General features: G+C 41.6%; 1 protein-coding gene across 4 annotated transcripts in view; it reads left to right on the top strand.

The window, feature by feature from the left end:
• The window catches only part of Ccdc138 (coiled-coil domain containing 138), a 66,014-nt gene that overhangs the window by 16,107 nt on the left and 36,617 nt on the right, over positions 1-13,290 (top strand). For 2 of the 4 annotated variants that reach the window (XM_052744951.1, XM_052744950.1), the window contains 3 exons: positions 744-925; positions 5,402-5,560; positions 7,569-7,688. In XM_052744951.1, coding sequence (XP_052600911.1) covers positions 744-925; positions 5,402-5,560; positions 7,569-7,688 — 461 coding nt within the window. Of the gene's footprint in view, positions 1-743; positions 926-5,401; positions 5,561-7,568; positions 7,689-7,708; positions 10,166-13,290 lie in introns of those variants that run through there. The other 2 variants (XM_052744952.1, XM_052744953.1) reach the window with 2 other exon arrangements.

Below are 13,290 nucleotides of genomic sequence, written 5' to 3'. Positions count from 1 at the left end.
ACAGGCACTTTTAGAATTTAGAAGAAATTGAAAAATAAAGGCATTGATCGGTACTTTAATTGAGTTGGTAGTTAATTTGGTTTTAGGGCACAGAGGGAAACACAATTAGAAATTTGTGAGGTACATTCCATATCTTGGCCTGGGTTAGTTAATGCATGAGTGTTTTCATCCACATTACAGTTAGGTTTGAAACAGTTTCAGATTTACCAGGAATGTTGCACAAAGTACAAATAACTCATTTATACACTTTATCCTAATCTTATGTTATAATTTTATCATTTTTGCCATATCATTCTGCTGTGGGATGTCTTTATGTATGCTGTGAATATGTTTTGCTCTGATTGGTTGATAAATAAAGCTGTATGGGCCTATGGCAAGGCAGCTTAGAGGCAGGCAGAAAATCTAAGCAGAGAGACAGGAAGAAGTTGGGAGGGATGCGAGCCAGCTGCCCAAGGAGCAACATGTAATAGGAAGCAGGCAAAGCCACAGAACATGTAGCAATACATAGATTAATAGTTATGAGCTAATTTAAGATATAAGAGCTAGCTAGCAAGAGGCCTGCCATAGACTATACAGTTCATAAATAATATAAGCCTCTGTGTGTTTACTTGGGTCTGAGTGGCTGCGGGACTGGGCAGGACACAGGAAAACATCTGACTACACCATTTTTTTTTCTAGATTTTTAAACAATACTATGATTTTTATTTAAAGCAACTCTCTGAGAACATTTAAAACTTTTGCAGATGCCCTGCCGACCAACACAACCTCATCAAGACTTCAGACTGAACGTTGCAGTGATTTTGTTGACTCTCCTCTGAAACATGGCATTTCTCCAAAACCCAAAGTGTCAAAGAAGCAGAGTTTACTTCCACATCAAATAAGTCAAATATATGATGAATTATTTCATATCCATCTGAAACTGCAGGTAAAAGCCAAATGCTGAATTGGGAATTCAGAAATGTTTGTGTTTTAAGAGTGTTTGCAAAATTTCAATATAAGGAATTTGATTGGAATTATACATACACAGGTCAAGGCAGGTCAGAAGGGGCAGATTTGATTTATAGAACTGTCAAATAGGAAATGTAGTGACTGAGAGAAAACTCAAAGCAGTGGTAGTTTACCAATAGATGTGTCTTTAGATTTTAGATTGTCTTATGTTTATTTTCAGCCCAGCCCATCCTTAAGATAGAAAACAAAAAGTGCTGATATAAAGTGTGTTGCTTGAAAACATTATAAATTCATTGTTATAAGTACTTACGTGTAAGAAGTCTCTTGTCAAAATTCAACTCTAAGCATAAGCATTTGTGTCATCTATGGGGTTCATATCTAAAGGGCCTATGTGCGTGTTTATCAAGTGTCTCTAAGGAGGAGGAAGCAGGACTTTATCTAGTGGAGTTTGTGTGACTCCTCATTGGAAGCAATCATACATGACTATGAAGTAATTAAAGCATTTTATTTAGTTAAGTGATTTTAAATAACTGTGTCTCATCCTGTCACAATAATTGAAACTATGATTACCATGGCATTTAAGAATAAGATTATGCCAGGCAGTAGAGGCACACGCCTTTAATCTCTGCACTGGGGAGGCAGAGGCAGATGGATCTCTGTGAGTTCAAGGCCAGCCTGGTCTACAGAGAGATTTCCAGGATAGCCAGGGCTACACAGAGAAACCCTGTCTCGAAAATCCAAAAACAAAAGGAAAGAAAAGAAGAAAGAGCTGGGCGGTGGTGGCGCACACCTTTAATCCCAGCACTCGGGGAGGCAGAGGCAGGCGGATCTCTGTGAGTTGGAGGCCAGCCTGGACTACCATGTGAGTTCCAGGAAAGGCGCAAAGCTACACAGAGAAACCCTGTCTCAAAAACCAAAAAAAAAAAAAAAAAAAAGAAAAGAAAAGAAAAGAAGAAAGAATAAGATTATTATTAGCCTAAATCACCCAAAACGTTTTGGGAAGGACTGAGTCTGGCCCTTGACTGGAAGTAGAATTTAGAAAGGAGAGCAGTGAGAATGACATTCTGAGTACAAAGGCATTGACAGGGTGTGGTGGCACATACCTTAGGCCCAGCCCTTGGGAGCAGAGGCAGGTGGATTTCCATGAGTTCAAGACCAGCCTGGTCCACATAGTGAGTCTCAGGACTACGGAGTGGGACCCTGCCTCAGAAAGAAAGAGCAGAGGCAGTGCTTGTGAGGAGGGACTGTCAGGTTATGAACGAAGCAGCCTCTGTAGTGAATAAAGCAGTAAATCTCATGCAGGCTGCCTCGCAGGGGTGGAATCTAGAGAGGGAAATTTAAAAAATTATGTTTTAGTAGCTGGGCATGGTGGCACAGACCTTTAATCCCAGTACCCAGGAGGCAGAGGCAGGTGAATATCTGTGAGTCCAAGGCCAGCCTGGTCTACAGAGTGAGTTCCAGGACAACTAGGGCTGTTACTCAAAAAACAAAAGCCTGTCTCAAAAACCAAAACCAAAACCAAAATGGTATCCTAGGAAGTAGGGTAAAAGAAAAGCAATGATGTTATCAGAAAACAATATAAAGCCAGAAAAATGAAGTGAATGTGATTGATGTGCTTTCATTAACCTTCAGTTTTATCTGATCCTGAAATTTATACTGTACTGTTAGAATTATCATTAGGCGTATATATTTTTGTTACATTATGGGATTTCGTTAATTCAACAAACATTGTAGTGCCTACTAATATGCATTCATATGTTCAATGCTGTATATCTATGCAAGTGAATAAAATATACAGGGCCCTGCTACATGGAGCTTATTAGAAGAAATAATGAGTACCCATGTTAATACACACACACACACACACACACACACACACAATCTCATTAGCTTAGCCCAGGCTGACCTTGAACTCACTATGTAGTTGAGGCCATCCTAGAATTCTCATCCTCCTGCCTAAGTTGGTGTGCTCGGGAGCAAGGGTACAAACTTGTACCACGAAGCCAGGCTAATTTTGTAACTTTAAATGGAAGAATAATAGAAGTATATCAAGGATATCTGATAAAGGGAGAATGGGAAGTCAGGTAAGGTTTCTCTGACATTTAAATTAAATCCTGAAGAATGAGCATTTAACACTAATTAGTGAGAGGAATTCATTCTAGATTGATCCATTTCTTGCACGAAAAGTTCTTGACTCAAGAAAAATATAAACATCTGATGATTTTTATAGCAGGACAGCTACATAAGCTGCTCTGTGCTTATGTGAATTGATTGGAGGGGAGTATAGATGTGGAATTCAGGAGCCTAGATAGTACTCTACTGGATGAGAGAGACAGTGGTGACATGGAGCAGGCTGGTGGTGGAGGAACAGAGCTGGAGAGAGTAGATACTTAGTACGGAGGTGAATGGCTAAGCTTGGTGTGCAGATCTGGAGGAAGCATAGAGGAAGTGAGACCCTCACACAGTTCTTCCTGTCTGGTCTGCGCAGAGGGAAGGAAAGTGGATTTCAGGAGAGAAGGATTTGGTTGGGTGAGTTTGGGTTGCTCCAGCAGTTAAACACATCAGCCAGACAGTCAAATTGATCTTGGGTAAGTGTCTAATTTGGGAGTCCTTTATGTACTCAGTTAGTACCTTGTCTCTATAACAAAGCACTTGAAACAATCAACTTAGGAAGCCAAATGAGTGTCCCACGAGGTGGTGTACATCTGGAGCCCCAGCTGTTTGGAAGGCTGAGGAGCACTTGAGCCCCTCCCTGAATTTGAGACCAGGCTGGGTACTGTCAGGAGCTCTGATTTCAGTTTAAAACAATCACAAATGGCTTGCTTTGGTTTGTAGCTTTGGGGGTTCTGATGTATGACTGCTCTAGTTTGCTTTCTACTGCTGTGATAAGACACTGTGCCAGAAACAGCTTGGGGAGGGGAGTGCATCTGACTCACCTGTCCAGATCATAGTCCTCTGAAGAGGAGTCAGGATGGAAACTCGAGACAGAAACTGAAGCAGAGGCAGTAGAGCAATGCTATTTATTGGCTTGCTCTCCATGGCTTGCTCAGCCTACTTTTTGTTTGTTTGTTTGGTTTGGTTTTTCAAGACAGGGTTTCTCAGCATAGCCCTGGCTGTCCTAGAACTTTTTTGTAGCCCAGGCTGGCCTCAGACTCACAGAGATCCGCCTGCCTCTGCCTCCCCATTGCTGGGATTAAAGGTGTGCGCCACCATCTGGCTATTCAGCCTGCTTTCTTATACCCAGAACCAATTGTCCAAGGGAGGCACTGCCTTAGTGGGCTAGGTCCTCCCACTTTGACCATTAATCAAGAAAATGCCCCACAGACTTGCCTAAAGGTCAGTCTGATGGAGATTTTTTTCTGAGTTGAGTTTCTCTCGTCCTAGAGGACTCTTATAAACTCAGAGTCTAAACTGACAGAAAACTAACCAGCACAGTGACTCTTGGCTCTGAGCTAGAAAACTGCATTTTAAATTCATAACGCATTAATTTTTAAATGTGTTATTATCTTTAATATACTCATGGAGTTGCATACCATCCCAACCAATTTTAGAATATTTCATCATCCCCAAAAGGCAACCACTAATCTACTTTCTGTCTCTTTAGATTTGTCCATTCTGGGATGTTTTATATACACTATCCTATATAGTATGTAGTAATTTGTTCCTGGATCCTTCCACTTAGTGTACTTTTAAAGTTATTTCCTGTTGAATCATGTATCAGTCCCTGCTTTTTATTGCTAAATACTGCTCTGTTATATACCACGTTTTTCTTCTTTATTCATTAATTTCTGGACATTTGGGTTGTGCCCTAGCTTCATGTCTGTAGCTGTGATAAATACTCAGGCAAAAATCAGCACGGGGAGGGAATGGTTTAGTGGCTTGCAATCCCAGGTTGCAGTCCATGACAGTGGGGCAGTCAAGGCAGCAGGAACTAAAAAGCAATTAGTGGTATCATATCCACAGTCAAGAGCAGATAAATGTATGTTACTCGTCTAGCTTTTTGTTATATAGCTCAAGACCCCCTGCCAAGGGAATGGTATCGCCCACAATGGGCTGGGCAAGACAGTCCCCCATAGGCATGCTCACAGGCCAACCTGAACTAGGTAATTCTAAGTTAAGACAGTCTGCCCAGGTAATTCTAGGTTGTGTCAAGTCAACAGTTAAAACTAACTAGTTATAGGTTGTTTACATTTTAGGCTATTGTGATGATGTTGCTGTGATCATTTGTGTTTAAGTTTTGTATGAACATATGCTTTTATTTCTGTTGGAATGCTAGAGTCAGATGGTAACTATGTTGAACATTTTTTGAGGAACTACCAGACTGTTCCAGAGTGACCACACTATTTTACACTGGCAAAATCCATTTCATTAAACAGTATCAGGGGATTAAAGCATAAATTGCAGAATTTGTGAACTAATTAAGAAAACCCATTTAAATTGTGTGTTTTGGTAGTGTGAAACTGCATCCCAGCAGAAATTTGCTGAAGAACTTCAGAAGCGGGAACAGTTTTTAGCAGAACGAGAACAGCTGCTCTTCAGACATGAAACTGCCTTGAGCAAAATTAAAGGTGTTGAGGAAGAGGTTCAGACAAGATTTCAAATTTTAAAGGAGGTGATTATACAGCATTGGATCAGAGAGTAATTCTTTTTCTTCGCTTCATTAATTATTACATTCTTGCCATATTTGCTTCTCTCTTCTTTCTTTTTGCGCCCACTTATGCACACTTTATTTCCTTCTTTTTTATTGAAAATATTTTTCATATAGTATATGCTGATCTTAGTTTGCCTCCCTCATCTCCTCCCACATCCTCCCTACCTCCCCACCCATCCAACTCCATGTCTTTTTTTTCTCTCTCTCTCTTTAGGAAACAAACAGGCAAATAAAAACAAATAGAAAAAGAAAACAGAGAAAAAGCATGAGAAGAACAAACAACAACAACAACAAAAACCACATTACCCATAAAAACACAAACCCAGAAACCATACTGTGTAAGCAAAAGACCCGTTAGGTAAAAAATGCCCAAACAAAGCGTTGTGAGACAAAAACAATCTCTAAAAAGACCATTGAGTTCATTTTGTGTTGGCTATCCACTGCTGCTTGTGGGGCCTGCCCTTAAGTGTGGTTTGTATATCCGGTGAGACCCTATAGGAGAAAACCAACTTTTCTATTGTGGTTGGTTGACAATTGAAGATAGCTTCTGGGTTAAGGGTTGGGGTTCAGGTCCACTTACCTTCTCAGCGCTAGGATCCCGTCTGGTTTGGACCTATGCAGGCCCTGTACATGCTACCACAGACTCTAAGTTCATATGTGTGTCAGTCTTGGGTTGGAAGGCACCATTTTTTTGGTGTCTTCCATCCCACTGACTCTTACAATCTTTCTGCCTCCTCATCCACATAGGGCCCTGAGCCCTGAGGGGAGAGATTTGATGAAGACATCCTGTTTAGGACTGAGTGTTCCAGGGTCTCTCACTCTCAGCTCATTGTCCAGTTCTGGCTCTCATTAGTTCCCGTCTCCTGCAGGAACAAGCTTCTCTGATGATGGCTGAGCAAGACACTGGTCTATGAGTATAGCAGAATATCATTAGGAGTCATTTTATTGCTACATTCTTTTAGCAGAACAATAATATTTGGTTTTCCTCTAAGTCCATGGCCTGTCTAGTCCTGGGTTCTTGGCCACCTTAGCAGTGTCAGGCATAAGGTCCATCTTTTTTTTTAAATTAATTAAAATTTTTCATTTATTTTACATCCCGATCAAAGTTTCCCCTCCCACCTTTCCTCCTGTTCCCTCCCCACTGCCTCCCCTCCACATCCCCTCTCCCCATCCACTCCTCCTCCATCTCCATTCAGAAAGGGGCTGGCCTCCCATGGGCGTTAACAAAGCATGACACATCAAGTTGAGGCAGGGGCAAGCTCCTCCCTCTGCATCAAGGCTAAGCGAGGCATCCTACCATAGGGAGTAGGTTCCCAAAAGCCAGATTAAGTGCCAGGGAGAGGTCCTGATCCCACTGCTAGGAGCTACATAAACAGAGCAAGCTATATAACTATCACGTACATGCAGAAGGCCTAGGTTGGTCGCATGTAGGCTCCCTAGCTGTTGGTCCAGAGTCTGTGAGCCCTCATGAGCTCAACTCAGCTGTATCTGTGGGGTTTTTTTTTGTTTTTGTTTTTGTTTTGTTTTGTTTTAATTTTCTGTGAAAACTTATGTTAGGATTTTGATGAGGATTGCAGATTGCATTTAATCTGTAGATTGCTTTTGGTAGGATGGCCATTTTTATAATATTAAACCTACTGATCTATGAGCATGGGAGATGTTTCCATCCTCTGATATCTTCTTCAGTGTCTTAAAATATTTATTATACAAGCCTTTACTCTCTTGGTTAGAGTTACTCATACACACACACACACACACACACACACACACACACACACACACTACCTCATACCTATGCTTAAACACATTGATTGGGGTTTTCATGATGGAAGAATTTCTGTTTTTTAGTTAATTTATGTTCAGTAGCATTTGATTTATTTTGTAAATGATTTTTGTGAGGATTTAACTCAGGGCCTTGGGTGTGTTGGGCCCTCAGCTGTCATTTAGATCAGATTTCTCCCTCTTTTAGCAACACAGCACAGAAGTTGAACACTTAACGGAAGCGCTTAAGGAAAAGAGTAAAGAGAGCAAGAGAATGAGGTCCTCATTTGATGCTCTGAGAGAGCTGAATGATAGCTTAAAAAAACAGGTAAGACCTACTTCATCTATATTAGATGCTAATATTTAACACTTGTATTTAGGAAATCTAAGTAAGCCTTAAAACATTTCAGCTAGAATTTTATTAAATTTGTTAGCTTTATTATAAGATTCTTGTAAACATTAATAAAATATTTATATTCTTGCTTCTTTTTCATCTGCTTTGACAAATAGCTGATATATTTGGCAATTAAAAAAATTAAAAATAACTTTACTAGATTAACAACAAGCCCAGGGACTGGAAAGATGGCTCAGTGATTATGACCCTTGACTGCTCTTCTGGAGGACTGAGTTCAGCTCCTAGCATCCACATGTGTAGTGAGAGGCTTTTCTGTGTCCCGCCCTGTCCTACAGCAGGCTTCCAAATAATCACTCAGAGGCGTATATTAATTGCAAATGCTTGACCATTATCTCAGGCTTATTACTAACTAGCTCTGCACTTAAAGATTTATTTATTTATTTATTATGTATATAGCATGTATACCTGCACACCAGAAGAGGGCACCAGATCACCAGATCTCATTACAGATGGTTGTGAGCCACCATGTGGTTGCTGGGAATTGAACTCAGGACCTCTGGAAGAGCAGTCAGTGCTCTTCTTAACCTCTCCATCCCCCCCATAGCTCTACACTTAAAATTAACCCATAATTCTTTTTTTTTTTTAAGATTTATTTATTTTATGTATGAGTGCTCTATTGACTTTATGCCAGAAGAGGATATCAGATCCCACTATAGATGGTTGTGAGCCACCATGTGGGTGCTGGGAATTGAACCCGGGTCCTCTGGAAGAGCAGTCAGTGCTCTTAACCACTGAGCTATCTCTCCAGCCCCAAAATTAACCCATAATTCTTACCTATGTTTAGCCACATGGCCAGGTACCTTTTCTCAGTGCCGCATTCTCATCTTGCTTCCTTTGTGTCTGGCTGGAGATTCCTGACTCTGCCCTTCTTCTTCCCAGAATTCTCCTGGTCTGGTTGTGGTTGCTCCACTTACACTTCCTGCTGGGCTACTGCCCAATCAATGTTTTGTTTTGTTTTTTTTCCCTGAGACAGGGTTTCTCTGTGTAGCTTTGTGCCTTTCCTGGAACTCACTCTGTAGTCCAGGCTGGCCTTGAACTCACAGAGATCCGCTTGGCGCTGCCTCCCTAGTGCTGGGATTAAAGGCATGCGCCACCACCTCCCAGCCCAATCAATGTTTTATTAAGCCAATTCAAGTGACAAATCTTTATAGTGTACAAGAACATTATTCCACAGCACACATGGAGGTTCACAACTGTCTTTAACTCTAGTTTTAGGGGATCTGATGCCCTCTTTGGCCTCCATAGGTACTGCATGCTTTTGGTGCATAGACATGCATACAGACAAAGCACCCATTGTCTTAGGGGTTTCTATTGCTGTGAAGAGACACCATGACCAGGGCAACTCTTAGAAAGGAAAATATTTAATTGGGGCTGGCTTACAATTCAGAGGTTTAGTTCATTATCATCATGGCAGGAAGCATGGTGGCATAAGGCAGACATGGTGCTGGAGAGGTAGCTGAGAGTTCTACATCTGGATACATAAGCAGCAAGAAGAGACAATGAGCCACTAGGTCTGGCTTGAGCTTCTGAGACCTCAAAGCCCACCCCCTAGTGACACTTCCTCCAATAAGGCCACACCTACTCCAGCAAGGCCACATCTCTTCATAGTGCCACTTCCATTGGCCTATGGGGGTCATTGTCTTTCAAACCACCACACCTGTGTACTTCTTTTTTTAAAGCAAGCACAAGAAAAAACTTGGCAATTTGAGAATGAATCAACTTTTAGACATTGATTTAGGCTTAAATACTTACTATAACTGTGTACTACTACTAATTTAAACCAAGTATTTACTAAATGTTGGGCACTGTGCTAGACATAAGCCTTTTTGCTCATACTCTTTCTTGTGTATAAAATGGTACTATATTGTACAATAACACATATATGAGTTGTAATTATTGTCAATACATAATCCTAAAATTGCTTAGCAGAAATGTTTCTGTGAGTTTTAACTTCTTTATTTCTTCCTTCTGTTAATTTTTTACCTAAAAAGTGAAAATGAGGGCATATGGGTGAAGACAGAGAAAGGGCTGATTATGTGTATTGGCTTAGTTAGGGTTTCTATTGCTGTGATTAAACACCAAGACCAAAAGCAACTTGGGAACGAAAGTGTTTATTTCATCTTACAGTAGTAGTCTTATGCTGTAGTCTAGCATAATGGGAAGTCAGGGCAGGAACTTGAAGCAGAAGCTGAAGCAGAGGTCGTGGAAGGGTGCTGCTTCCTGCTCAGCCTGTTTTCTTAGACTGTCCAGGACCATCTCCCAAGGGTGGCACTGCCCCCAGCAAACTGGGTCCTCCTCACATGTCAATCACTGATCAAGAAAATGACCCACAACTTACCTGCAGGCCAGTCTATGAAGACAGTTTCTCAGTAAAGATTCCCATTTCCCAGGTAAGTTTTGACTTGTATCAAGTTGACAAAACTAACCAGCACATGTATATTGATTGGGAAGAAGTAGATGGAAAGAGACTGAGATAAACCTAGGAACGTACTGGGCATGGTGGTGCCCATGAGTCCCAGCATGCTAAGGACAAAAATGAAACAAAACTTAGTCACTTCAAAGCAGAGGGCTGTGTAACTGTGTGGATTTCATTCATTCATTCATTCACTTAGTTTTGAGACAGGGTTTCATTGTATACCTCAGGCTGGCTTAGAACTTGCTGTGTAGGCCAGGATGGCCTCAAACTCACAGAGACCTATCTGTCTTTGCTTCCTGAGTGCTGGGATTAAAAATGATGCCTTTAAATTTAATATGCTCAATAAAGCAGAAAAAAGGAGATTGAGAACTTCCTTAAAGTGTGGACCACGGGACAGGTGACATGGCTCTGTTGAAGGTACTTGCTTCCAAGCCCAAAGACCTGAGCTTGATTCCTAAGACCCACATGTGGGATGAGAACCGACTCCTACAAGTTGCCCTCTGACCTCCACATCTGTGATCCCTACTATACAGCAAATAAGTAAAAGTAATTTTTAAAAATATGGACTATAAAAAGGAATTAAATTGAAATTCTAAAACTTTAAAGGACAATTGCAGTTAAGAACTTCTTCCTAAAAAGTGAATATGAATGTTGAGAGTGCTTGCCAAGTAGTCTCAAGGTCCTAGATTTCATTATTAGGGAATTGGGAGGGAAATTAAAAACAAAAAAAGAATGGTTATAAGAACAGATGAGAAGCAGCAGAAGTTTCCAAATTGAAGCATTGAATGAAGAAAGAATGAACAATTCAGAAAAGACTCATGTGGGATTTAGCTTGCTTTCTAGTGCCATAGAAAAAAGTAGCCTGGGGAGGAAAGGGTTTATTTCATCTTACAACTCTCAGGTCACACTCTATCACTGATAGAAATCAGGCCCGAAAGTCAAGCTGGAAGAGGGGGCAGCAACAAGAGGAGTCACAGGTGCTGGCTGTGGGAGAGTGAGAGAGGTGTCCTTACGTGCCTTGACAATAGCCATATACACAGTTTTGGTGGCTTTTGAATTTCAATTGATCTTAGAGCTCCTAAGAAACTTTCTTTTTCAGTAAAAGAGACCATAGGTGTTTCCTGAGGAGCACTGGATGGGATTGCAGGCTGATAAGATAAAAACAGTCTCAAGAACTACAAGGAAGTTAAGGCATACTTTAAAAAAAGATTTATTTGTTTTAATTTTATGTGCATGGGTGTTTCTCATGTTCATGTATGTCTGTGCACTCTGTGCATGCAATACCCAGGGAAACCAGAAGATGGTGTTGGATACTCTGGAACTGGTGTTATGGACAGTTGTTAGCTGCCCTGTTGGGAACTGAGCCCAGGTCCTCTGTAAGAACAACAAACAAGTACTCTGAAACACTGAGCCATCTCTGCAGCCCCAAATTATAAGCACAGTCATAATCTTGAGAGGTTCTCAGGAAGTTCGGTTTATGGTAGGAAAAGAGTGTTAGTCAAAGGTCATCAATGCTTTGGCCTTAAGCATGGTTCACTGCTACTTTAATTTATATAGCTCTATAAAATTAATATCATTTCTGTGCCAGCAATCTGCACAGCAAATGTTAGTTGTATCAACAGTTTTGACTCTGAGCTAGCGAGAACTTCAACCAGACTCTAAATTAGGGTTTTCTCTCTGTTATTGTCACCCTTACTTTTGTCTGTCCTTTCTGCCTCAGTTTTCCTGTCAGACTTTATCCCCTTAGTCTTAAGGGATACTGATGGCCAAAGGTTCATTTTCTGGAACTTCTGCACTGCTGGATAGGGATATAGACCCTCTCTATCCTGTGATGGTAGTGCTCTACCTGCCTGATCTAAGGGAGCAAAAGAAGCCTGAGGATCTTCGAAATGAATGGAATAGTAATCTAGAAAAGAGGACGTGTCCTGTGATGTCAACCCTTATAAACAGGAGGCCTGCAGCAGATTGTTATGAATAATTTAAGAATTACTGATAGGTTTTCTGTAGCCTGATAATAGGTTTCTCTGCCAACGCAGTAAGCTAGATCAAACCGAATTGAAAAAGTAAAAGAACAGGTTTATTTGAGCAAAGCAATTCCTGGGTTAGTTCTCCAGTCCCAGAGATTGAGGCAGGAGAAGTCACGTGCCCAAACTAGAGCATGAGCTTATATACCCTGTAGGCGAGGGGTGGTGACATGTCTCCCACAAGCTGGGTTTGTGTCGGAGTATGGTCAAAGACTGAACACTTTAGGTGGGGACTTGGGCTGCTGGCAACTTCAGGGCAGGAGCTGCTGCAGCTGCCAAGAATGCAGAACTGGGCTTTTGGCATCTTTTCTTTGCTGGAGACTCTCTGAGAGATTTGGAGAGAGACAGAGATGGGGCTTCTCAGACCATGCAGGAGAGCTGGAGGTTCCAGTCAAACAATTACTACCAAAAAATAGTGGAGCTTTTTTGTACTGTGAGGTGCTTGGAAACCCTATGTATAAAGCATTAAAGCTTCTGAGAATGTAGCTCAGTGGTAGATCACCTGCCTGGAATCACAGATACCCCCCCCCCCCCAAAGGAGCTGGGGAGATGGCTCAGTGGGTAAGAGCAGGTACTGCTCTTCCAGAGGACCCAGGTTCAATTCCCAGCACCCACATGGCAGCTCACAACTCTCTGTAACTCCAGTTCCAGGGGACCCAGCACCCTCACACAGACATACATGCAGACAAAATACCAGTGCACATAAAATAAAAATAAATTAATTTAGAAAGAAGCAAACTGGGGAGGAAAGGGTTTACTTGGCTTGTGTTTCCACATCACTGTTCATCAGTGAAGGAAGTCAGGACAGGAACTCAAACAGTCAGGAATCTGGAGGCAGGAGCTGATGCAGAGGCCATGAAAGGGTGCTGCTTACTGGCTTGTTCCCCGTGGTTTGCTCAGCCTGCTTTCTTATAGAACCCAGGACCACGAGTCCAGGGTCAGCATCACCTACAGTGGCTGGGTTTTCCCCCATCCATCACTGATTAAGAAAATGCCCTACAGACTTGCCTGTAGCCCAACCTTATGGAGACATTTTCTCAGTTGAGACCTCCTCCTCTCAGATGACTTCAGTTTG

The sequence above is a fragment of the Peromyscus californicus genome, unplaced genomic scaffold, assembly GCF_007827085.1.
Source record: "Peromyscus californicus insignis strain IS unplaced genomic scaffold, ASM782708v3 Scaffold_19__1_contigs__length_69161282, whole genome shotgun sequence".
Classification (NCBI taxonomy): domain Eukaryota; kingdom Metazoa; phylum Chordata; class Mammalia; order Rodentia; family Cricetidae; genus Peromyscus; species Peromyscus californicus.
This window is presented reverse-complemented; position numbering and strand designations above follow the sequence as displayed.